At 39.9% G+C, this 27,055-nt stretch overlaps 1 protein-coding gene across 1 annotated transcript in view; it reads left to right on the top strand.

The window, feature by feature from the left end:
• Positions 1-2,488: 2,488 nt before the first annotated feature.
• The window catches only part of GUCA1C (guanylate cyclase activator 1C), a 42,648-nt gene continuing 18,081 nt past the window's right edge, over positions 2,489-27,055 (top strand). The window contains exon 1 of the mRNA XM_090261454.1: positions 2,489-2,692. Coding sequence (XP_090117580.1) covers positions 2,489-2,692 — 204 coding nt within the window. The remainder of the gene's footprint in view (positions 2,693-27,055) is intronic.

Raw genomic sequence — 27,055 nt, 5'->3', positions numbered from 1 at the left:
TAACTGAATAATCCCCAGGACTGAGTCCTCATTATCTCATCTACTCTAATGATTTTAAGTAATGCTACAAAATGAATGAGTTCCAAATTTCTACAGCTTTATTGAGCACTTGTATATAACCCTATGAAATCAAAAATTTTTGTTGAAAATCTACAGTGGTGCTTTTGATACAAAATTAATTATATTCACCCTAACATCTCTACTTTCTGTCAAGAGAATTCCATTAAGGGTCCATTGACTCTAGTTCTTGAGGAATCTGGGTTTTAAACAGGTAATCAGCACTAAGGAATAGGGACTTATGAAATTGAGTCCATGTGGGAATTGGGGGTGGGGGGGATGGGGTAAGGTTAGGAGAGAAGCATACTTAGAACCAGATGACCTTAAGTGGAAATAATATAATTTTCTTACTCCTGAGTATGGCTGGTAGAGAGATTGCATGAGGAGCACATGAGCAATTCTTTTCTATTAATGGTGCATAGATACAGTTCATAGGTCTGTTCACTCAGTTCTCAAGTCCATTGCAATTGGCTCAGACAAGATCAGCTTGGGAACTGGATTTGGGTAAAACTAGCAGGCAGAAGGCATGGGTAGATGCATGCTGGAGAGACAGAAAAGACAGAACAACTTAAAAAAAAAATAAAAAGCAAGAACAATGATAGAAGACACAGTCCAATATGTTCTTTTATCTGCAAACCACACTTCTCTGCCTGCTACATCTACAACTCTTTTTATTTCTAATAACATGGTTATCTTTTACCATTTCCCTCTTATATACATAGATTTTCCTTTAATTTTTTTTTAGGTATATTTTATAGATTCTATTGTCACAATAGTTCCATTTTTTTCCCCTTTGCTCCCCTCCGCCCAGCAACCCCCTCCCCCAGCGATCCCCCCGCAACCCTCCAGTCCATGCCCATGGGTCATGCATACAAGCTCTCCGGATTCTCCCTTTCCTATATTATTATTATTTTTAAAATTGGTTAATTAATTTTTTATAACAATAAAAACAAATAACATCCCCTCCCCCCCCAGACTTGAGACCCTTTATAATCTTGTAGAGGACAATGGGCGATGATCTCACGCTTCTCGAGCTGATTCCTTGGGTCCAGAAATCCCTAATCAGAGTTGGGGTTTGGAGGGGAGGGTGGCCTTCCACATGGGGAAGGATCGTGCAGACTCCAGGTCGGTTGGCTGTCCCCGGACAACGGCCTACTTGGTTTAACAGACTGGCATCCTTGTTGTATTCTGGGGGCAACAGATTTGGCAACAGGGTTAAAACACATCACTCAAAAAAAAAAAAAAAATCAATGCTCAATGGCAGACTATAAAGTAGTGCAGCTAACTGTTTTTAAAGTTTCTTTTCATTTAAAGTTTCATTTGTAAGTTAAACCAGGTCTGTGGCATCATCAAAGATGCTTAATCTACAGGCGAGAAGAATGTCAAACACCTTGCAACTGGATGTCTTTCCAATAAGACAGTCTTACAGATTTAGAGACTTGTTTGTGGGTTATGTTGCATAAATTAACATGTGTTTTCTGTTTTCAAAGGCATAAGCCTAAGATCTCATTACCTGAGTGATTGTCTGTACATGTAGGCCTCACTTAATCCTGTCTGCATCGCTGCCTCCCGAGACTCAACGGTTTGGCTGAACTAATTGGCTGGGTTGGTGAAGAATGGGGTGGTCTGTGGGCTTCACTTTAAAAGTGGTTTCTCTTTTCTGTCCTAATGGCTTGGACAGAAAGGACCCAGAGGTCTGAGAGGGAGGAAACCTAAAATATTTCCCTCAGCCCAAGCTAAGTATAGTGGGCAAAAGGGTTTTGGACAGGTGAGAGGTACCTGATACACCTTCCTCCAAAGAAGCCCTTCTTTTCCCTAATGTGGGACATTGGAAAATTAATACCTGCCTTTTATCATCTAGTAGTTATGGATTGAATGACTTTCCTTTAATTTAACAATATTCAGGGTGTATAATTTCCACATGGTTTTAAAAAATGTTTTTCATTTAAATTTATCTTCACAATATTTAAGTCTGAAAAGGCAGATACTCTTGCTATTGTTTTACAGATGGGGAAACAGACTAGAGAACTAAGGAATGTTTCAGTGTAGTTAATAAATGGCAAGCAAAGCCTAAAACCCAGGCCTCCTGGTTGCAATTCCAAGTTCTTCCATTAGACTCCACTGTGTGACTCTGTAATGTAGGCAGAATTTCTGGCTAACAATACAGCAATGATTACCCTCTAAATTATTACCTCTGTCCTTCACAGCAAACTGTATCTCTAAATAGCAGGTTAGCACAATCCCATCAGTTAATGGCAAATGACCTCGTCTTAAAACTACAGATGAGTTCATCTCAGTGGCTTTCTATTCTTATTTAGTCTTTAGCTGTAAGAGGTTTAGAGTAGCTTTCGAAGGGCATGTATTAGCCTCAAGTTTTAGTGAAGAGTGAGGGACTAAATATGGACAGACCCTACTGTAGACTTGAGTCACGATGGGCAATAGTAAATCTATAGCTGATGGCCTGGCAACGATTCCTGCTAAAGAGACCTATGTGTGGTACAGAAAATTTATGATGGAATATCCATCTGGCCTGCAAACACTGCATGAATTTAAGACACTCTTGGGTCTGCAGGGTCTAAATCAAAAGGCCAGTCAACATGTTGAACAAGTCTATAGTACCTTTGACATGAATAAGGTAAGAACTTTTACTTTTCATTTGGCTATGGTTCTTCATTTTGCCTTTTTTTTTTTTAATGTAAAATAGCCTGAGGTAAAATGTGTGCATCCTTCTGAATGGGGAAGTCTTCAGAGAACCCACAGCTTGTAGGGAAGTGAGTTATTAAACACATTTAGCACTGACGGCATGAAAATAATTGGGAACTAGCCTCTCCGCCCTTGGAAGTGATCTGCATGTAGGGAGTTATTTTAAAACCAAATTAAATCTCAGCATGGAATTCTAATGCTATCATTTAAACAAATCTAATAAGTGTAGATTGATTTACAAAGACTGTTTTCAAAGTATTTAATGCAACGGTGACATTTTATAGAAAAGCAAATTACAGAAATCTGCTTTTTAAAGTATAATTGCATCTAGATTGGCAGATAAAATCAATACAAATTAGCCAACATGTTGTTCATGCTCAAATCAAAAGTTGGAATGCTTTATAATTTTTCATATCTGACCAATTTAGTTTGAGGGAAAAACAAAACTATTCATACTTTTAAGTTCAGATAATTTTTAATTTCTAAAGATTGTCATTCAACTATTATCCTAAATGTACTCATTCCTGAGGAGTTGCAGCACATTTAATTTTATGTCTTGAAAAAAATATAAAGATGAGAAAAGAAAACATGAAATAGAAAAAAATGAGACAATAGAAGTAATCTAAAATACCAGACTAAAGTTCTTCCTATCTGCTTTTCCTTGTGCATTTTAGTTATCGTTACCTATAGATCTGTGTATTTCAAAATGCGCTGATGCCATCTAGAATAAAAGGGAAGGGAGAAATAGCACTCATAGAAAACCAGATGACATTGTAAGGCTGTGCATGATAATAGAGGAGAAAGAAGAGATAATGAATTTAATACAATTAAAATAACTGGCTGTCCATTAGGCTGTATGCAGTCTAGCACATCCCTTTGAGTTCTTTTCCAAAGCCAAAATGCAGATGATTTAGAAGGAGTTAATAGCCAATGACTGGGGAAAATAAAACCTGTGCAAAATTAATGGCTATTTTAATCCTTGTACCAACATGAGGAACAAATTTCTTTTGAACATTATTGTCTTTTGTTCTTAGTTATCAAACATGCATTAAGCACTGCCTGTGTAGCATTTCTGTGTTTTTCTCATAAATTTTACTTAGTGCAATTGCAAGCAAGCAGAGCTTAGGCCCCAAGGAGCTTAGATATCCACGAGAAAATGAGGAAGTTTCTGCTTTTGTTCTTAATTCTGAATTATGTTCTGGATGTGCTATAGACTGAAAGCACCACCACGAATTCAGATGTTCAAATCTAAACCCCAATATGATCATATTAAGAGGTGGGGTCTTTGGGAGGTGATTAGGCCATGAAGGCAGAGCCCTCCTGAGTGAGATTAGTGCTCTTACAGAGACACCCCCCAGAGAGCTTTCTCACTTCGTCTCCATGTGAAGACACAGTGGGGTGACAGTTGTCAATGAACCAGGAAGTGGGCCCTCACCTGACAGGGAATCTGCCTGTGCCTTGATCTTGGACTTCCCAACCTAAAAAACTAGTGTTTAAACTACCCAGTCTATGGTAATTTTTGTAGCAGCGGGAACTGACTGAGACAGGATACTACACGTGCACGTTGCGTGTTGCTCTCTTTGTCTCTGCTTATGTGAGTATGTCTCAGGGCATTCTCTCTCTCTCTTTCTCTCTCACTGTCATTCTCTTTCACTCTTTGTGTGGCTGCTGCTGTCCCACTGTTCCTGCTGTAAGCAGCCCCATTTCACAACGAAGTCTGGTGTTCTAGACAACAGCTTCTCAGGCTCTGACAGTGCTCCTGAGAGGTTAGAAGCTGAGCTACCATCAAGCTCTTTGATTATTCTTCAAAGGTCTCAATGACATATTCCAAAAGAGTGATCTTGTCAGCCAATGTTTGTGGAAGCACCAACGCGTCAGTGGTTCATGTGCGAGAGCAGGAACATGCGAAAAGCAGTGCTGGGAAGGAGCAGGAAAGTGCTGTCAGAGTGAAGCTGGCTGCCGGGGAAGCAGGGCCAGCCAGCGTCCAAACAGGCAGCTTGGGGTGTGTGCCATTGGAGTGAGAATCCTCTCGGTGACAGTTAAGGAACAGCCAAGCCTGTCTCAGGAGCTCAATTTAAGTGACTTGGCAGCTCAGCTGGTGTTCATGATTTATCACAGGGTTTTGATGTTTGCTTAGGAGGCAAGTGCACCTAGGCAGTGATTACAAACAATGTGGAAGGGGGATTGCGACATAAAAATCAGGTCATAAAATGAGAAGGGTAATGATTGTTCACTATCAAGTGATAATTAAAATGATATGCAACTATGCACAGGAATACTAAAAATCCAGATATTTAATTAGCTTAATAAAACTATCAGCTGTCCAGAATCCTGGAGGATTTGCTTTTCCTGAGGAGCTCCTCTGCACTTTTAACTGCTGTGGATAGAAATCATCTAAAGTGCATTTCATACTTTCCTGCCTCCTCAAAGTGCTGCTAAAATATTTTCTTGACAGCACTCATTATCATGAACATTGATTGTTCCACTTATGAAATGCTATGAAGCACCTATGCCTACTGAAGTTGTTGGGGCTAAGTTTCCTAATGTTAAAAATCCTGAAAATATGAGCTTTTGTTGTGCTTGATTTTTATTGTTTTTCTGTCTCTTTTCCTGCTGTCAACTGCACCTCTCCCGACTTTTTTTTTAATATGCCTTATTGATTATGCTGTTACGGTTGTCCCAAATTCTTTTCCCTTTGTTCCCCTCCACCCAGTGACCCTGTTCCCTCCAGTTGTCCCCCCCCTTATTTCATGCCCATTGGTTGTGCATGTAGTTCTTCTCAACATCTTCCTGTCTACTCCACTCCCTCCTACTATGCTTCTTAATTCCTGTACCATCTCCCTCCCTCTCCCCCTTCCCCCTCCCTGCTGACCTCCCCCCTGTATGTTCCCCATTCCTATAATTCTTCTTCCACTCTCGTTGCCTACTTAGTTTGCCTTTGTTTCGATTCCCTAGCTCCTGTTGTTGGTTGTTGTGATACAGTTTCCATTTTAATGTTCATAGTTTTGATTCTCTTTCTCCTAAACAAGTCCCTTTAACATTTCATATAACAGTGGTTTGGTTTAGATGAACTCCTTCAGTTTTACTTTGTCCTGGAAGCACTTTCTATGCCCTTCTATTCTGAATGACAGCTTCGCTGGATAGAGTAATCGTGGTTGCAGGCTTTTGCTTTTCATTATTTAGAATATCTTTTGCCAGTCCCTTCTTGCCTGCAGAGTTCCTTTTGAGAAATCAGCGGATAGTCGTATTGGGACCCCTATGTACGTAATTCTCTTCTCTCTTGCTGCTTTTAAGATTCTCTCTTTATCCTTAATTTTTGACATTTTGATTATAACGTGTCTTGGTGTGGTTCTCCTTGGATCCAGTTTTTTTGGAACTCTCTGTGCTTCCTGGATCTGTAAGTCTATTTCCTTCCCCAAGTTAGGGAAGTTCTGCTTCATTATTTTTTTCACATAATTTTTCAATTTCTAGTTCCTCTTCTTCATCTTCTGGCAATCCTATGATTCAGATGTTGGCCCGCTTATAACTGTCCCATAGGATTCTGAGCCCCTCCTCATTTTTCTTACTTTTCATTTTCTCTTTCTGCACTGGTTGATTTATTGTTCCTTCCCTATGTTCCAATTTGTTGATTTGATCCCTGGTTTTCTTTCCCTCACCACTAGTTTCATATGTGTTTTTGTTCATTTCAGCAGGACTAGCCTTCATTCCTTCCCCATCTTGTTTAAGATCTGCTGTTAGGTCTGTAAGCATTTGTATAACCAAAGCTCTGAACTGTGCCTCAGAGAGATTTTCTATCTGCTGCTTCATTAGATTAGATATTTGTTGTCTGGTCAGCTTCATCACCTCAATCTCTATCGTGATCTGTGCCATCCTGACAGTTTTGTGTTAACCTTTGCTTCGTGGGCGGGGCTGTCCCACCTCCTATGCTATAGGGGATGAAGCCCCATGCATTCGTCACCACCAGGTGACCTTTTTCACCACTCTGTGGCATTTTGTGTGGGGGCGGGTGTCCAAGATGGATTCCTGCCATTCACTCTCCACTGAGAGACCGGGAGCCTCCTCCTCCATTCCCAACCCTCTGGGCCTCACAGTCCAAGGCAATGGGGGTCTGCCTCCGGTGTTAGAATTGCAAACTGACGGGTCTGGTGTGCAGCTGGGGGTGCTCTAGCCTCCCCTTAAATATGGGTGTCTGTGCTTACTGCTGTCCCACCACCATTGCCACAGCTGCCACAACCAGCACAGTTTGACCTCTCCACCCCAGCTTCATCCCTCCTACCCATCCAGATGAGCACCACTTCTTTATAACTTCATACGTTGGACTTCCATTTCTTTTCTGTAACTTCTGGTTATTTCTGGTTTTGCGGTAGTTGTATGCCTTCTTAGTTGTGAAGGGAGATGGAGCGTGTCAGTCCAGGCCTCCATCTTGGCCGGAAGTCTGCTGTGTCTCTCCCAACTTTCTAATTGTCATAGTATTGATAGGCTTCCAATCTCTTTTTACTCTGCATTTCTAACCTGGGTTTGACTTGTCCTCAAATTAACCAAACATATTTGAATAGTGCACAAAGTGAAGGTAAATAGATTCTGAAGTTTAGCATATAAAGTTTATAACAATTCCTTTGGCTAACCCCCCACCGTTGCAGGCTTCTCCTTGGCACTCAATAAGTATAGTTAATGCTTTCTGAGTGCTTGTAATGTCCCTGACACTGTTCCAGGCACAGTACATGGACAAACACATTCAACATCACATGATTTTATTTTATTTTTTTTAAGTATATTTTATTGATTATGCTGTTACAGTAGTTCCAATTTTTTCCCCTTTACTCCCCTCCACCCAGTATCTCCCTCCCCCAGCATCCCCCCCCAAGTCCATACCCATGGTTCGTAAAAAATAACTATCCCTCCCTCTCAGATATTAAGACCCTTTGTAATCTTGTAAAGGACAATGGGCGAAGGTCTCAAGCTCCTCTAGCTGCTTCATGCTGGACATGGTCAACATCACATGATTTTAAAATGTAATTATGGTAGCAGCCATGATATTGGCCCCTCAGACTACCAGGGAAGGCAAATAATTGACCATGGCCCCAGATGCCTCACTTTGAGATCCATCACTGTGCTTGCATTGAGTTCATGCCTGAGTTTAGAAGACCACCAATGAGTGAGTGCAGCAGAAATAATAAGGCCAATTCATTCCTAAAAGACAGGGGACTCCTTTGTCAGCTGACTTTGGCCCACGGATTCCCTGCAGGCTTTGTCCACAATGGTAGGTTTAAGGAGTGTCTAGGACACTTTTGTTCAACCTTTTCTCACTCTCTTCTTCACCAGGGTCAGGTTAGCAATCTTGTCTGACATCCTCCCTGACCCAGCGTTCCCTGAATTTCTTCCTGTTGCCTCCCACACAGAAGTTCTCCAAATAAATTTCTTAAATTGGGATTAATAAGTCCACTATCTTATGAATAAGAGTCACAGAAAAAGATCCCAGAGAAAATGTAAGATTTTAACAAATGAAACCAGAAAAACGTCCCAGACCTATCAGTCACAAGGGCCCAACATAATAAATTGAAAAAATTGAACCTTACAGCATATGCTGAGACATTTTGTAACAACAGGAATAAAGAGAAGAACCTAATATCATCAAAAAAGGGAAAAAATGAAAATCAAGATAACCTTAAGCTCCTTAACACCTAGGCAGGAGGCTAGAAGTACAGGTAAATGGAGAAATGCTCCCAAAATTCCAAGAGAGAAAATATCAAGCCAAATCCAATTTATTTCACACTTATTTTTTCTTAGAAAGCAACTGGAGCAGGTAAAATGAGGGAATCTGTTGACAAAGAGGGAGACAGTGAATCCAATGTAGGAAAATAGATGTGGGCAGTCCAGGATCATGGAGACGGATAGTCCAGACCAAATACTATGCAGAAAACCCAGTGTGCTGCTAATCCATATGGAAAACAAGAAAGGGGCTCGGGGAGGAAAACCAGAAAAGATGACATTGATGGAATACCTACTTTGAGGATTTCAAAATAATACTAATCTATTAATGGATATTAACCTATCTAATGCTGCATTAAAAAAAGATTAAGGCCAACTGCAAGAAAAACTATTAACATTTAAATGAAGCAACTTAAAATTTTTTTATTATGAAAATTTTACACATATACAAAATTAGAGGGAATAATTAATCCCATTGATCCATTATCTATCTTCAAAAATTGTCAAAATTTTGTAACTTTTGCTTCACCTGCCTTCTTACATTTTTTCTGAAATTTTTTATAAGGAAAGAAACCATTCGAACATATGATTTCACTTGAAAGTACTTTATTATTCATCTATAACAATAAGGACTCTTTAAAATATAACTATTTAAGAGAGCCATGCGGTTTGTAAGGAAGTAGAGAGAGAGCCATGTGGTCTGAGAGAAGGAAGGAGCAGCTATATAGTTCGTAGGGATAATTCGGCCATGTGACCCAGGCTAGTAAAAAAGCAGGTCTGCTGCTGCTTTAATTGTGCCCACTTCAGCTGACTACAAAGCCACCAAGGAGTCTGCTTTGCAGACCTGGACTTTCTGAACTTTTACATGAGGAGAGGATTCTCTTGGGACTTACGTTTATTGGACTTCACCATAATCCAGTGCAACATGGCACATGCTTTCCTGGACTATTATATGAAGTCTATGACATCGTACCCCAGATCCTGAAAAAGAGAGCTGACATATAAGGGATGGGGAACTTTGGGGTTTGTTTTTGGTTTATAGCCTTTTGGGGAGCAAGGGAAGTGCTGGGTCTCATGGGAGAACAGGGTTCTGAGGTAAAATGTTCATAGCCCACCCCCCAGGTTGGAATACTGTAAATAAAGATCTGCTTTCCTAAAAATAAATAAATAAATAAATATTATGCCATTATCGTATATAACAAACATGACAGTAGCTCCTTCTATTTAGAAAATATTTATTTTTTATTTAAGTATAATTGGTATACATTATATTTGTTTCAAGTGTACAATATAATCATTTGACATTTATATAGCTTACAGTCTGATTGCCACACTAACTTTAGTAATCGTCTGTCACTATGCAAACTTATCACAATATTATTGACTATATTGCCCTTCAGAAGGTGACAATAATTTCCAATGTCATATAATACTCATTCTATGGGGAAATTTTTCTGATTGTCTCAAGCATATTTTTTTATTGTTTTAGTTGGAATTTGGATCCCAGTTAGGTTCATATTCCTTAATACACGGAAATTGGTGATTGTGGCTTTTAAATCTTTTTTTCCCACTGTATAATAGTTCCCTAAGCCCCCCACCCCTGTTTATGACATTGATCTGCTAGGAAAAGTGAGTCATTGGTTCTGTATAATTTCCTGCATTGTTGTGTCATTAACTTGTTTTCTACTCTTCATATTACCTGTAAACTGGTATTTAGCCATAGAAGCCTAAATATTTTCAAATTTATTTGTTTGGCAAGAATGCTTCATAAGCACATAATTACTGGTTGTCTCATTTTTAATGGGTTATCCATTAGGTTTAGAAGATGTCAACTGATAACAAGGCATGTAAAATAAGGAAGTCAATGATTTTGGTATACCAACATGCAAAGCAGAGAATAAAATTTACCAGAGTCCTTAAAACGAAACTCTTGACTTTCAAATTAACCTACAATTGTGAGAGTATGGAGGGAGAACAGTGGTGTGCTGAGAAATTTTTAACAACTAAGTCTCTGGGGGTGTCAGGGAAGTCCAGGTAATATTTGCTGATTTCTATATTGTTTCTGGCTATTGGTTCCTAAAATGTAGTGAATGTGGACAGGTGCTGCACTATTCTTACCTAAGCATCCGCATACTTCACCTGGAGATTGATACTAAATGTCCATTTCCTTGAAAACTAGTTTCTGTACTAGATGTGAATCTGCAGTCTGAGCACCATATATATAAGTGCATGAAATTGAACTTCTACTCTGCTGAAGTCCAGGGCCCAGCATGGCTATTCACCGTGTACTCTTCGCACTCCAGCCACACTGGTTTCTTCACACTAGATCTTCAGTTATGCTCTTCTTCATTTCTTCTTTCTCTTTTTAGGAGCAAATGGTGCATAACTTTATCTTCACGGCACAGCAGTGAAGACATAATGAAGAATAAAAATTAAAAATTCATCATCCCCTTCAAATCCCTCATGCTTCCCCAAACCAGGCACTGAGCATGGTGGCATAAAGTAGATGTTGAACAGATATTAACCGAGTAATTAAATAAAATAATAGGAGAAGTGACAACTTTAGTATTTTCACTTACATATATACTTTTCCCTTTCCATTCCTCTCTCCTTCCTTCCGTTTTTGTCTCATATTTATACCAAGGATAGCCACTGTGTCTTTCAAATTCTTACTTAGTGCCCAAATGGAGTGATTATCTCAAGAAAAATTTTAAAACTTATTTATTTATTATTTAAAAATTTTTTATTGAATTTATTGTGGTGGCATTGGTTAATACTATATAGGTTTCAAAGTACAATTGTATAACACATCATCTGTATAGTATATTGTGTGTTCACCACTTAAAGTCAAGTCTCTTTCTGTCACCACTTATCCTCCTTTATCCTCTTCTACCTATTCCTATCCCCCTTTTTTTCTGGTAATCACCATGCTGTTGTCTGTGTGTATGAGTTTTGTTTTTGTTTTTGTCTTTTGCTTAATCCATTCACCTATTTTACCTAGTCCCCAGCCCCCTCCCCTCTGCCAGCTGTCAGTCTGTTCTCTGTATCTATGAATCTGTTTCTATTTGTTTGTTAATTTTGTTCATAAGAGTCCACATATAAGTGAAATCACATGGTACTTGTGTTTCTCTGATTGGCTTTTATCACTTAGCATAATACTCTCTGGGTCCATCCATGCTGTCACAAAAGGTAAGATTTCCTCCATTTTTATTACCGAGTAGTATTTCACTGTGTCAATGTACCACAGCTTTTTTATCTACTCATCTACTGAGGGGCACGTGGACTGTTTCCAAATCATGGCAATTGTAAATAACTCTGCAATTCATTTGGATTAATGTTTTGGGTTTCTTCAGATACATTCACAGATGTGGAGTTGCTAGGTCATAAGGCAGTTCCATTTTTAATTTTTTGAGGAAACTCTATACTGCTCTTCACAGTGGCTGCACCAGTTTTAAATTTATTTTTAATTTGTGTAGCAGGTAAGAATTTCAGCTCACATACTCAGTAATTGAAGAAATGTAATTTTAGTTTTCTGTAATGAAGTTAATTTATACTTTTAGTCCCCAGTTACAAAGGAGAGGCCTCCCTCCACTTTCCAGGGTTACATATAAATCCCATGGGAACATCTAAACCTCAAGGTATTAATAGATGTCAGAAGAGCATCTGTCCTCACTGGTATTTGCTAAGACAGCATCACTTCCTATCTACTTCACTTAGAAGGCTGCTGTCTTTGCACAGCTAGGCCTCCTGGGTTCAATTTTCTCTCAGTTACATTATTCCCCTAGGCACAGAAACCTTGTAGGCTGGCTCAGGATTTTCTGGCCAACTACTTATTACAGCCTTTCCTCCCAAGCTATATTAGGTTCAGGGGAACTTGGAGAGTTTCTACCTAATCCATGAATTACATATGCCTACCCCACCTGGCACTTCTATCACCCATCCCTCCAACTATTCATGGCCTTTCAAAGCAGTGTCCTCTCCCTTTTCCTCCCCACCCTCCGGTGTCTTGTAACTCTTTCTTCCTTCCCTATTTTATACCTCCCCAGCTTATGGAAACTTTATCTAGTTTGGGAGTAACCAGGAGAAATTATAGAAACTGTCTCTAATTTATGTCTTTAGTTTATGGCATAAATTTTATGCTCTGAATCCTGGATAGCTAAAACTGTTGAAACTCCAGAGCTAAGAATGAACATACGAGTTCTGCTTTTTTACTATAATGACATCTCTCAGATAATGAATGTCTTTACTGAAGATGGAAGGGCTGGGTGACAGTGAGGATTACCAAGAGCAAAGTCACATCCCTGTTACACCATATTATTAACCCACTGCACTTCCAAATATTTATTGAGGACCTGGAGGCATGGTAGAAGGAAGGTAGGCACAAGAAATGAATAGGAATTGGTCCTTTTCCCCAAAGAAGTTTATAATCTAAGGGAATGACAAATGCATTCTCAAATAAATAAATAAATATTCAAAGATTGAGAGGGCAAAACATTGTACTAACTGTAGCTTCAAAGTTCTAGATAGGTCTCCGGTACTATAGGGATGATTTTAAACCCTGCCCAACAGTGTGACTAATGGTCCAGCCTCTTCCTAGACAGGCAGACTGGGTGGAAGGGCCAGGGGAAGTCTCCAGTCACATTCCAGAAAGGAAGGTAATGGTAGAAAAATATCACACTTAAATTTTGGAGGGGTGTGGGGACGAAGGTGAATAGGTAGGTAGAAGACATGATTTTATGGGCCCCCCCAAGGAGTTTAAAACTTACTTGAGGATATAGTTATACCAACATTAAATGCCCAAAGAACAAGGCAGTATAATGCACTATAACAGGACTGTGCTATTCAACATACGTTTATTGAGATCAGAAAATGCAATGGAAACTAAGATATAGAGTTGGTTAGGAAAGGCTTTCTGGAGAAGTTGAAGCACCTGGGGATCTTCAACAAAGTGAAGAACTTGAATTACTACTAGTAAAAACTAACACCTGCTGAACATTTCTCTACCAGTCACTGTTTTAAGGACTTTATGTTTATTAACTCATAGAGTCCTCACAATAATAATATGAGTGGATACCATTTTAATCATTTTTATTTTACATATAAAGAAACTGAGGCACAGACAAGTAATTAACTTGCCTTAAACTACATAGTAGAATCAGAATGCTAGCAATCTGACTCCAAGGGCTATATTCTAAATTGCTGTGGTAGTCCACCTTTAACAAAGAAGTTGAAAATTTCAGCAAAGAGAACAGCTCAAGTTAAAGTATGAGATAGGATAAAGAAGGGTCTGGGGCCACATAACTAGGGCCAGAGGTTACTGTTAGAGCATGATTTGGGAGCACACACTCCAGGCGCCTCACCTACATCTTTTGCTCCAACCAGATAACCAGCCTGTTGTTGGGGCTGCATTTGTTCTAACGTCATAGCTGAGAAATGAGGCACTCGGAGCACCAAGCTGACAGTAGCGAGTGACTTGCTTGGAGAATCTCAGCAGAAAGTCAGCCCTCAGTCCTCTGGCTTCCGGTCTATGTTCTTGCTCCTGTACTAGGTGTGAAGGGAAATGTACAGCCCTCAAGGCCACACCTAGGCATCTGGATTTCCTCCAGAGTGCCATTGTCAGCCCTTAACCGGGATCTAAAGTGCTCTGTGAATAATCATTTGCCAGATACGTACATGCAAGAGATCAGGGATGAGGTCTTTTCTAATGGGCAGAAACGGGATAATAAAAGCTGGACTGGTGGAGCAGAGAAGTGGAAGTGAGGCGAGGGGTAGGGTTGGGGAGAAATGGACCTGAAACACTTGTCAGAACATTTGCCTTTTATAAGACTCTGAGATATTACAAGGGAGGTGAAATGGTTTCTCTGAATTTATGGGTGTGTGGAACTCAAACCAGGAATGGAATGATAGTTTAAGGCAAAAAAACAGTTGTCAGAACTGGAATAGTGGGTTGACCAAAAAGTTGTTTTTTTTTGTTTGTTTTTTCCGTAAAATGGCTCTAGTAGCTCTTAGTTGTCTTTAACTTCATTTAAAACAATTATGTTAGATTGTATTGTTAGATTGCATTTTGACAGCTGTTGTATCAGCATGCATTAAAAAAAAAACTTATCAATAACAACTGACACCACAGAAATACAAAGGATTGTAACAAAATATTAGGAATGACTATATGCCAATAAACTAGGCAACCTGGATGAAATGAATAAATTCCTAGAAACATAGAATCTTCAGGAAGAATCAGAGAATCTGACTAGACAGATTACACCTAGTGAACTTGAAGCAGTAACCAAAAAACTCCCACCAAACAAAACCCTGGACCAAATGGTTTCACATACTCAAAGTATCCAAATCAATAAAGTTATTGATGAAAATGAAAAATATGCCTTTTATTTTATGAAAAAAAAACCATACGGACTTTTTGCCAACCCAATACATCTAAACACTGGGATAAAATGAAACAGCGAAAGCAAATTGCCAGATTATTTAAATTAGCAGCCTCAGACAACTCCTGGGAATCAAGAGTGAGGGAATGGTGAGAGAATTACTCTGTTACAGAAAGAAAAGTGAGAATAAGTGGTAAACTGTGGGGTTTCATACATAATTAGTACAGTGTATGTGATAGATTACCTATAAATAGGTTCACAAATCAAATCTGAGCTTTAATGCATCACAAGTCCTTGCTGTTTTTAGATGAGCCGCTCGGTGAATCTCTTTGTCCTCATGGACATGATGGAGGTGGCACCTCAGGAAGAATACTACGGCTGGACTCCTGTCCCAGCTCTGACCCATTGCTGTGTGTAATCTTGGACAAGGCTCATAACCTCTTTGTGTTAATGTCTTCACTTCTAAAACTCATGCAAGACCTAGCCTGATGATATGTTTATCTGTAAAATTCAGATGACTCTGACCCCAGCCCCCATAAGTTTCATAACAGTGAAGAGTAACTCTACTTTTTATCAAGCTCAAATTATATTTCCAAATGAAAAATTGTGCCTACAGAGGCAGGAGTTGCTGTCTCCCACCATTTCTCATCTTTAATTGAGTTGTGTGCTTTAGACATTCATTTGTGCTGTTTGAGGCAATATTGGTCCCTTGAAATAGCTGCTCATTCAGAATGAAAGTAATTAAATGGGAAATCATTTTAGAGTTTTGACCATCTTCTTGATGTAACTAGAACACTTACATGGGAGCTCCACCTCTACTTGAAATTCACAAGTGATTTTTGGTTATCTGGTTTCTTCACTTCTCTTTGTGTGAGAGCCCTTAAAAATTGGAACAGGCAACAGATTTACATGATTTGAAGAGAAACTCATTTCTGTTTGCCTTTTACTGGCTTATGGATTGCAATTTTTTTCTTAACTAGTGTGACATTTTTGTTATATTTGTAGTGGCCCTTTGCAGTATTTGTCATGAATACCTTTCCCAGTTTGATTGTTTGTTTGTTTTATTTTGGTTTTTCATTACAAAGGAGTTCATGAGATTGAATTTTGCATGTTGCGTTATGATGAACAAACTTGTCATCCTTTGAGAGCTTTATCACTGATTCTGTTTTTCACCCTTTGATATTTCTTAAAATTTCATTAAAAGAAGTTTCTTAGAAAAAAATTGGAGCAGGCAACCTGGTTTTTAACTTGAATCATGATTGCTGCTGTTCATTAACCCCTGGCTGCCTTGCAGTCTGCAATGTGGCATTGGACTGTCTGACCTAACAAGGTGACCACAATTACTCTGCTATTCTTCAGACACATTTACTGGAAACAAATGACCATCTCAGATTGTAAACTATTAGGCTGCAACCTCTTAAGGGTAAAGACCACAACCACCAGCATAGATGCTCTGAGGATGCATTCATTGATGATGATAAAACACCTCGTACTTGTGTAGAACTTTATAATTTACAGAAGATTTTCATATCTATCATTAATTATTAACATTGGGCTGAGCCTTTCACAGAATTTTACCTGTTAAAGACATCCACTGTGCCTGCTGGCATTCATTTAAACTTTAGCTGTTGTAACTCATATATATTAACCAAATCTGTTGGAACTGTGTTTCTCAATGCTGCCTACATATTAGAAACACCTGGAGATTATTATTAAAAATATTGGTGACTGGTTTTCCACCTTTGTCCAATTGAATCAAAGCGATGTTTTGTTTTGTTTGTTTTAAGCTTCCAGGTGGCTGGAATATGCAGCCAGATATGAACACTGCTGCCACATGAGAAAGACCATAGTCAAGGTTGCTGAAAACTGGGTTCCGGGCCCATTTCAGTGACCAAAGAGCTGTGTACCATGGATACACATAAAGAGGGGATTCTGGACCTAAAACTATATTAATCCAGAAGAAGCTTCTTCAACTCCTTTTATTTACAGTCATAGTAAAGGAACATGACCTTGAAACAAGTAATACATGATGTATTGTACATATATTTCACCATCTATTCTGCCACTTTCTATATCTTCTATTCACCTCTTCTATTCATTAAAGAACAAGGATCCAGACTCTTTCATGGAAAATGAAGCACCCTTAGGAGATAGGTTGCTTGAATTAGGGTGAGGCTAGATTTTATTTTATCTGTTGCAATATCAGTTTAGGGGGACAGGAATTTATAGTCCCGTGTAAATCTTCCATAATTAGCTCATTCAGAAATGATCAAGCTCAGACAATTGTCTTGCTTCCCCAAAAGCACATGAGACTAGCTTCTAATTTGTAGTGGGTTGGACATCTGCTGAGCTGGCTGAATTCTGAGGGCAGATGGTCAGGGCTACCTGATACGTACAGGAAACATATTAACAATCAAGATCTTGTTTGGTAAATGTTATTCGAAGCTTTGTGTCCCAGAAACCTCAATTTTGTATAGTCATGGTTAAGTCAAGAACAACCATGTCTGACCTGCATAAAGGTCACATTAGAGAACTAATTTACCAAGCCAGCATAAATTTCTCATCTTATAGAGGGCGGTTCTATCTTTAGGATCCAGCAACTAGAAAGTCTGTGTTTGCTGTTAATGTAAGTGCTTATTATAGGTGAAAATGGGCTAGGTCATATATGCTGAACATAACATTTCCCTTACAGATTTTTAAACATTACAAAAATACTTAACAAGTATTCACATATATTTGCCATCATAGAGGTGACACTTATATTACCTACTTTCATTGCAGTTCCTAAAATGCAAATTAAATGTTACTGACAATTATTGATCATGTGCTTATACCAACTCTCTAGGTTTTCTTACTTCTTACCACCCGAGTAACCATTTCAAACAGACATTTAATTTCTTATGTTGCTACTGACCCACCTCACCTGGTAAAATGTCAATGAAAAGTGTCACATGTGAAAAAAATAAAACATCTAAATGTATTCAAGTTAGGTGCTGTGACAATTCATAAATTTTTCACAGATAGTGCTTCTGTGAAAAGTAGCAGAAAGTTAAGTGGCGGGGAAAAATGGTGTTAATCTGGGACTATAGTTTAGTGGATTTTTGTTAGATTTGACTTATTTGTTTTCCTGAGTATGAGGGTACACTAGAACAAATGAGGTTTTGTCACTAGTTATAACAGTCATCTCTATTTCCATGGTCTTAATGTAACTAGACCCAGAACAGTGTACTTCTTGGTAAGTACTGTGTAGGGTCTTGTTAGGTCTAAATGAGCTTACATGTGCAATGTACAATGCCTGGCAATACACGTCAGTTCCATCATTGGGACAAAAAGCCAAAAGAGATCTCTGTTTTTGAGGTCATTAAGGCAAACACAGAGAGTGATGGCAGGACCATATTGAATGTATTGGATAATATCTACAGTGAGATTTTACCCAGGGATTTTACAGGGTTGTGAGAATGGAGGGATTACTCAGGTCTCTAATGTAGGCAGGAGGTCCTGAAGACTGGGAAGTGCTGACCTGAAGCAAGAACCATCTGTGCAGCAAAGGAAGACTGTAGATTCCTAGCCGAGAGCAGGAGTGAAGACATAAAACAGGTCCAGCAAAAGCAGGACCATTATGTATTCTTCAGGTCCTGGAGGGGCAGCCATGTACATTTCCTGGGAAAACTATAGGCAGGGAGAGACTGTTGTCTGTGGGGTGGAGGAGAGGAGCTAAGGGTTTCAAAATGGACAGAGGAAACGTTCATCAGAGACACCAGGGAGAAGAGGGCAAGAGGAGAATAAACAACTTTTGTCCTGCCGAGCCAGTTGGCTCTGGGGCAGGGTGGGACAGGGTGAGACAGGGCCTGGAAATGGCAGCCCAGAGGGCCCTTCGGGCTCACAAGTCTCCGAGAGGCTCAGCAGCTTAGAGTAGACAGGCCAGCTTTGCTTGGTCAGCACTGGGTTTGAAGGCAGCACAAGCTCCAAGGTGCAGCATCTCAGACACTCAGAGTTACCTTACTTTATGCAACTACATTACCAAATGGTTCACACATAGGAATCCAGAACAACATGCTGCACTGAACATGTCCCATCTGTTTAAGCTTATGGATACCTCTTCCAGAAAGACAATTTAATTGTAACAACTTTGGGAACAATATTGGGTGGTACAAAGAGCAAAAGTCTTAAATATGGCAGGCTGGGTTTAAATCCTGGATCCTCCCACATGCTAATTCTGTTACTTTAACTAGTTTATTTAACTTCTCTGACAATCAGTTTTTTCTTCTCTAAAATAAGAGGCTGTCTATAAAGTTGCTGTTAGAATTGAAGATAATGCATGAAAAGTGACCAGCACAGTGCCTGGAACATGGGCTTTATTCCTTTTTTAAAATACAGATAGTAGCTCTTATACTTAGTAACAAATAATAAAACAATTATTTTCATGTGCAATGTAAGCTTTATAATTCAACTTTCAACCTGCATTTCAAATTTAAAATATCCTGAAAATAACTGATTTTTGGCAGGTCCTGAACATTGCCCAGAGACAACAAGTTTCACTTATGGATTTTCTGTTGGACAAAAGCACTATAGGACCTCGTTTTCCTTATTTTTGTTATGTTAGACTTCTAAACTTTTATCTCATTAATGGTAGAAAGCAAAAACTTTATACACATATTTTTATATTTTATATTTTCATTATAGATGTAAAGAGCATGCCTTATACTTTTCACACATTTTAGAGACCACCATGATAAGCTTAAATTTGAAGTTTCCAGATATACTTTTTCTTTCTCTTGTTTTAAACCCTGTCTATAAAATGACTTATAATGTATTAATAGAGCCAAACTCCCTAAGAAGCCTGAGAAACTATAATGCTTCCATATCTTATTCCCCATTTTAACACTTCCTGTAAACCACTCTATCATTAGAACATAATATATAACTTCCGGCCAAGATGGAGGCCTAGACTGACACACTCCATCTACCTCCACAATTAAGAAGGAATACAACTACCGCAAAACCAGAAATAACCAGAAGTTACAGAAAATAAAGCTACATGGAAGTCCAACATAAGAAGTTATAAAGAAGTGGTGCTCGTCTGGACGGGTAGGAGGGGTGAAGCTGGGGTGGAGAGGTCAACCTGTGCTGGTGGCAGCAGCTGTAGTGATGGTGGCAGGACGGCAGTAAGCACAGACACCCGTATTGAAGGGGACATGAGAAGCTCTTGGGAGCACCCCTGGGTGTAGAGCAGACCCATCAGCTTGCAATTCCAATGCCAGGGAAGCCAGACCTTCATTGCCTCAGACTGTGAGGGCCAGAGGGGGTGGTGATGGAGGAGGAGGCTCCCGGTCTCTCAGAGGAGAGTGAATGGGAGGAATCCATCTTGGACCCCTACCCCCACACAAAATGCCACAGAGTGGTGAGAAGGGTCACCCGGTAGTGACAAGTGCACAAGCCTCCACCCACTGTAGCGTAGGAGGTGTGACAGCCCTGCACAGGAAGCAAAGGTAAACACAAAACTTTCAGGATGGCACAGATCATGATAGAGATCCCAGTGATGCAGCTGACCAGATAGCAAATATCTAATTTAACAGCTCAGCAGATAGAAAATCTTTCTGAGGCACAGTTCAGAGCTTTGGTTATATGAATGCTTACAGACAGAACAGCAGATCTTAAACAAGATGGGGAAGAAATGAAGGCTAGTCCTGCTGAAATGAACAAAAACACATAAAAAACTAGTGGTGAGGGAAAGAAAACCAGGGATCAAATCAACAAATTGGAACATAGGGAAGGAACAGTCAGTCAACCAGTGCAGAAAGAGCAAACAAAAAGTAAGGAAAATGAGGAGAGGCTCAGAAACCTATGTGACAGCTATAAGAAGGTCAACATCTGAATCATAGGATTGCCAGAAGGTGAAGAAGAACTAGAAATTTAAAAAACTATGTGAAAAAAAATGAAGCAGAACTTTCCTAACTTGGGGAAGGATATAGACTTACAGGTCCAGGAAGCACAGAGAGTTCCAAAAAAACTGGACCCAGGGAGAACCACACCAAGACACATTATAATCGGACTTCTGGCCAAAATGGAGGCATAGACAGACACGCTGAGTCTCCCTGCACAACTAAGAAGAAACACAACTACCTAAAAACTAGAAACAACCAGAAGTTCCAGAAAATCAAACTGCATGAAAATCCAGCAAACAAAGATATAAAGAAGAAATATTCATCCAGAAAGGTAGGAGGGGTGTAGCCAGGGTGGAGAGGCCGTGGTGTGATGGCGACAGTGGTGGTGGTGACAGTGGTGATGGCAGCAGTGGCGGTGGCAGCAGCGGCAGTGGCAGACCAGAAGAAAATGCAGTCACATGTTTTAGAAAGTCAGGAGGGACACCTGGGGAGTGTTGCAAGTTCCTCACCGGAACTCATAGCTCAGGGTCCCAGCACCAGGGAAAATCAAGCCTCATTGCTTCTGACTGTGCAGACCAGTGGGGGTTGGGGTGGAGGCAGAAACTGCTGGTCTCTCAGCAGAGTCTGCTTGTTTAAAGGGCCCCATGGTCCTAGAACATCCACAGACCCACCCACTCTGGGAACAACGGCCAGAGTAGCAGCTAGAAGGGTACCAGTCTGGTGCGGAAGTGGGAGAAGTGCCTGGAAAAGGGGCGATTGCTGAGCAAGCAGCATTGTTTTTTTCAGGCCCCTCCCCCACATACAGCACCACAACGTGGTGAAACGGGTCACCCTGTACTGACACATCCCTAAGGCTCCGCCCCTTACAACATAACAGTAGCAACAGCTCTACTTGGGACACGGTGGCAACCAAATACAGGAGCCTGTCAGAATGAGGAGACAGAGAAGTATGGCCCAAAAGGGGGAATGGATCAAGGTTCCAGTGGGAAAACTAAGCAACCTAACAGACACAGAACTTAAAACACTGGTGATAAAGATGCTTACAGTCTTGACAGACATGCTTGAGTATGGCAAACGCATAAGAGAAGTGAAGGCTATGCTAAGTGAAATGAAGGAAAATCCACACAAAACCAATGGTGAAGGGAAGGAAACTGGGGTTCAAATCAATGACTTGGGACATAAGGAAGAAAACAACAGACAACCAATGCAGAATGAGGAAGCAAGAATTGAAAAAAATGAGGAAAACTTCCAAATTTTCTGAAGGAGATGAACATATAGGTCCAGGAAGCACGGAGGGTCCTCGGCGAGCTGAACCCAGAAGGGACCACACCAGAATGCATCATGATTGAGATGCCAAAGGTGAAAGATAAAGACACAGTTCAGGGGGCAGCAAGAGAGAGGTGAAGAGTTGCCTATATGGGGGTGCCTATAGGACTTTCAGTTGATTTCTCAGAGGACACTTTGCAGGCAGGAAGGGACAGGCAAGCAGTATTCAATGTGATGAAAGGTAACCTGCAACCAGGATTACTCTATCCAGCTAAGCTATCATTTGGAATGGAAGGGCAAATGAAGTGCTTTCCAGACAAGGTAAAGCTAAAGGAGTTCATCATCACCAAGCCATTATTATATGAAATATCAAAGGGACTTACTTAAGAAAAAGAAGATCAAAAGTATGAACACTAAAATGACAACAAACTCACAACTATCAACAACTGAATCTAAAAAAATAAAAACAAAATTCAACTAAGCAAACCAAAATAGGAACAGAATTATAGGTATGGGGATAATTTGAAGGGTTACCAGCTGGGGGTGGGGGAGTGAAGTGGAAAAATGGTGCAGGGACTAAGAAGCATCATCAGTTGGTACAAAATAGACAGGGGGATGTTAAGAATAATATAGAAAAGGGTGAAGCTGAAGAACTTATATGCACGACCCATGGACATGATCTAAGGGGGGGTGGGATTGCTGGAGGGAAGGGGGGTACTGGGCAGAGAGGAGCAAAGGGAAAAAAATTGGAACTACTCTAACAACATAATAAAATATACTTTAAACAAAGACACATTATAGTCAAAATGTCAAAAATTAGGGTTAAAGAGAGAATCTTAAAAGCAGCAAAAGATAAGAAGAGAACTATGTTCAAAGGGGTCCCAATAAGACTTTCAGCTGATTTCTCAAAAGAAACTCTGCAGGCAAGAAGGGACTGACAACAAATATTCAAAGTAATGAAAAGCAAAAACATACAATCATGGTTACTCTATCCAGCAAAGCTGTCATTCAGAACAGAAGGGCAGAGAAAGTGCTTCCAGGAAAAAGTAAAACTGAAAGAGTTCATCTAATCCATACCACTGTTATATGAAATGTTAAAGGGACTTGTTTAGGAGAAAGAGGATCAAAAGTATGAACATTAAAATGGAAACTGTATTACAACAACCAACAACAGAAGCTAGGGAGTCAAAACAAAGGCAAACTAAGTAGGCAACGAGAGTGGGAAAAGAATTATAGGTATGAGGAATATTTTGGGAGGAGGTCAGTGGGGAGGGGGAAGAAGGGAAAGGGAGGGAGATGGTACAGGAATTAAGAAGCATAGTAGGAGGGAGTGGAGTAGATAGGAAGATATTGAGAAGAACTATATGCACAACCAATGAGCATGGACTAAGGGGGGTGGACAACTGGAGGGAATGGGGTCACTGGGTGGAGGGGAACAAAGGGAAAAGAATTTGGGACAACTGTAACAGCACAATCAATAAAACATATCTTTTTAAAAAGAACATAATATATAAATCTATAAACATGTTGGAATTAAAATTATTTTTGCATACATTCTCCCGAACTCTTCTTTCCTGAGGCTCGCTGGAATGGCTTGGTGTGCACTCAATGGGTAACCTTGCCTTAGCCTCTAAAGAGGATCCTGCCATTGCCAAACTGATTTTTTAGGATTTCACGATGCTGAATTTTAAGAAAAATTGAAGGGGTAAGAGGGTGAAATTTTCTTGTGCGAGGCTGGTAATGAAGGAACTGGGCAATGGTGACTGCTGAAGACTGAGCAGCAGGGTGTATGTGAAAGAGCAGATGGGAGTGGAAGGGAGTCTTGTGAAGAAATCCATAAATTTTGTGTAACTCATGTTTGTTCCAGAAATGAAAATAAAGACTTGCTGTTATTTTGAAATTAATTTTTGATTGCTGGACTGTATTTGTATGACTATCTCAGTATTCTGAGACTGAACCACGGGGGTTATAATTTTTCTAATTAGTCTTATAAGATCACATACATTTATGTAAAAATCAGTCACAATTACAATAGCTACACAGAGAGAAGGCCAGATGATTACACTGTCTACAAAGAAAGATATGAAAAAAAAAAACAGCGTAGGTCCATGGCTTCCAAGTCTTTGCCCCCATCCCAAGGATTTTTGATGCTGTTGTTTGGGATGGAGGCTTAAGAATCTGCATATTTCATTGTCCCCACATGATTCTAATGCAGGGAGTTTACAAACCTCACCCTGATATCTCCAGACAGTTTTGTGTGCCCTGGGGCTCCTGTAGCTCAACTACAGAACTAGAAATATCAGCATTCCTCTGGATTGCCCCAAAGAAAAGTTTGGAGGCATTCTCTATTGCATTCTTCCTAGTTTTATTTACTGAGACACCTCACCTTCTCTGTGACTCAGCTCCCACTCCCACACTTGAAATCTGTAGATTAACTAAAAACAATAATTTTTTTATTTTGATTTACAGAATAAGCATTTATCTAAACCCATCTCCAACACTGACACAAGCTATTAAACATATTCACTGGGGTCATCTTGCTAATGAAAAATTTTGCAACATCTTAACAGAAAGATAATTGGAAAAAAGAGTTGGGTGTGGATTCTAAGGAGAATTTGCCTGACTACATAACAAAGTGCTGAAATGAAAACAGGAAATGGTTTGCTTCTTGGTGCTTTTGAAGAGCCTTTACTTGACTAAGTAGAAAGGTTCCCTCACCCATAATCAACTTTGGCTGTAGATTAAGCAGGTTGTCCGTTTTAAAAACATACAATACAAATATTTATGCTCATCTCCTGGTAGGGTCTGCCCAGAGCCTGGTTTGGAAGATGCTAGGGCTACCCACCCACTGGGCCTAGTCATAAAATACCAAGTGTTCTAAAGGCAACAATGCTCAGTCTAGTCTGTTGCCATTCATCATGCAGGTGACACCAAAAACTATGATCACTGATGCAGAGCTCATAAAATGAAACAAACCATCAAAAAATGCCAGGTTTTTATGGGAACACTGGGGGATGCATTTTAAAACAAGCCAGCTCAGTCTTTGCAGGGGGGATGCTTCTGTGACCTTTTGGTAAACATGCCCATTAACTACCCAGAAACCAGTTATATTGATTGGTCAGCTTTAGAGACACAGGAGGAAAGACCTGGGAGCAGATGTGCCCCTGGGTGGATACTCTACACCCAGGTTACATCCTCTGCACCTGCCAGTCTTGTTTCTGAAAAATAATGGTCATGTCCTGCCAAATCTGGAGATATGCTGTTTTCATGTCATTGCAACTAAATTTCAACTCGATAAAAATATATTTCCCTCATCTCAGCCATAGCTCTGCGAAGGATTAATAAGGTGGTTTTTACAAACAATAGGAAAGGCAAATGGAGAAAAGGTAAAACCATTTTACATTTTGGACACTTGAGCAAACTTCCTTTTGGAGACTGATTCAGTGAGACTCCAACCTGTTAGCAGAAGTCCTATCTCATAAGAAGTACTAAAGTTAATTCAGTTGCCTAAATTATAAAATGCAAAAATCTAATAACTAACCAGATGGAATGAGGTGATTTTTAAATATTTTCTTTGTCTTCTTTTTAAATATATTATTTACTATAGAGGTAAAACATTCACAGTGGGTAGAAGATGTAAAAATGTAACATATTTTGAAGATAATTCTATAGTGATTAGCACATTGGTTTCTAATAGCAGAGATGTTGTAGCTGCCTTTTTTAAAAAAAGCTATTAACCATCCAAATAGTCTTGGCTTCACATCCAGAGCTACTGGGGATTTCTCAGTTGCTTTTCTTATGCACTTGGTGGAATTAGACACAAAAGCTTGAGACTCAAGCCAAACACATATCACTTTACAGTTCAATAAGTCTAAACCTCTTTATTTCCAAGGGAAAGGAGTACTTCATGTCATATCCTGTTTTGTAAGTAAGATTTGACATCCAAAATATTCCGAAGAGAATGGAACTGACAGCATGTCTTGGCTGGATATGCTACCATCGGCATCTGAGCTCATGGAAAAATAGCAGAGTGAGTCACACAGCCAGAGCTGGCCACCTTTCTTGAGATAGTTGAGAAATTGGCAGAGCAAAGTTTGAAGTGTATGGTTCTTAAGAGTAACACAACTGTGTCTTTTTCAACTAAGAGTATTTTACCAGTTTAAAACAGGATGAGAGGAACTACCTAAATTTCAACCCTTAAACAATATTTTCTAAGATTGACTAATATGACAAAATTTTTACTGGAATAAAAGGTTAATAAATTTTGACTTGTACCAAAAATTAGGCCCTTAAAAGGAATCCTGGAGTTTGTCAGTCCAAAAAGATCAACCAGTTTCTCTAAAAAGGAATGCAGAGGCTGACCTGTGTGGTTTAGTTGGTGGGGTCGTCGTCGGCAGCTGTCCGTCTCGAGAGACGATGGTGTAGCTTCCTAAGAGTCCATCTGCACCGCCGAAAATGGCTGTGCAGTCCGACTCGGGAGTGACACGGTATCTGTCTCCTCCCGTGTTGAATCGACATCTTGCGATGACGCTGAAGCTACAGAGCCTGGGCAGGGTGATATGGAGGGTCTGCTGTTGCCCATGCAGCAGACCCCCCCTCTCTTCGCAGCTGAAGGGTCCAAGGGAAAGACGGAGTCAATACAGCTTGGCTTCAGGTGCGCCGCAGGAGTTGCCGGTGTTGACTACAACGTCAAACCGCCTTAGGGACTCCGGTGGGGTATTACCTTACAAACTGAAAGGTCGCTGGTTCGATTCCTGGTCAGGGCATATGCCTGGGTTGCAGGTTTGGCCCCTGCTAGGAGCCTGTACGAGAGGCAATTGATTGATGTTTCTCTCTCTCTTGCTCTCCCTCCCATCTCCTCTCTCTAATAAATAAATAAAATCTTTCAGAAAAGGAGTGCAGAATTTAGCTACTTGATATGTTTTTCTTCTATTAAATATTAGTACCTGGACCTTTTCCTGAGTAGATGGCAAAACCTGGAGATGCTGAGAAGACAACACGCTGTAGGGTGCTCAGTGGTGAGGACTCAGCCTTCCATTGTGGCATTTCAGAACC

This window comes from Furipterus horrens, unplaced genomic scaffold, assembly GCF_987537825.1.
Source record: "Furipterus horrens unplaced genomic scaffold, mFurHor1.1.pri manual_scaffold_1, whole genome shotgun sequence".
NCBI classification, from domain to species: Eukaryota; Metazoa; Chordata; class Mammalia; order Chiroptera; family Furipteridae; genus Furipterus; species Furipterus horrens.
The sequence above is the reverse complement of the archived record's forward strand: the minus strand, read 5'-3'. Positions and strand labels throughout refer to the sequence as shown.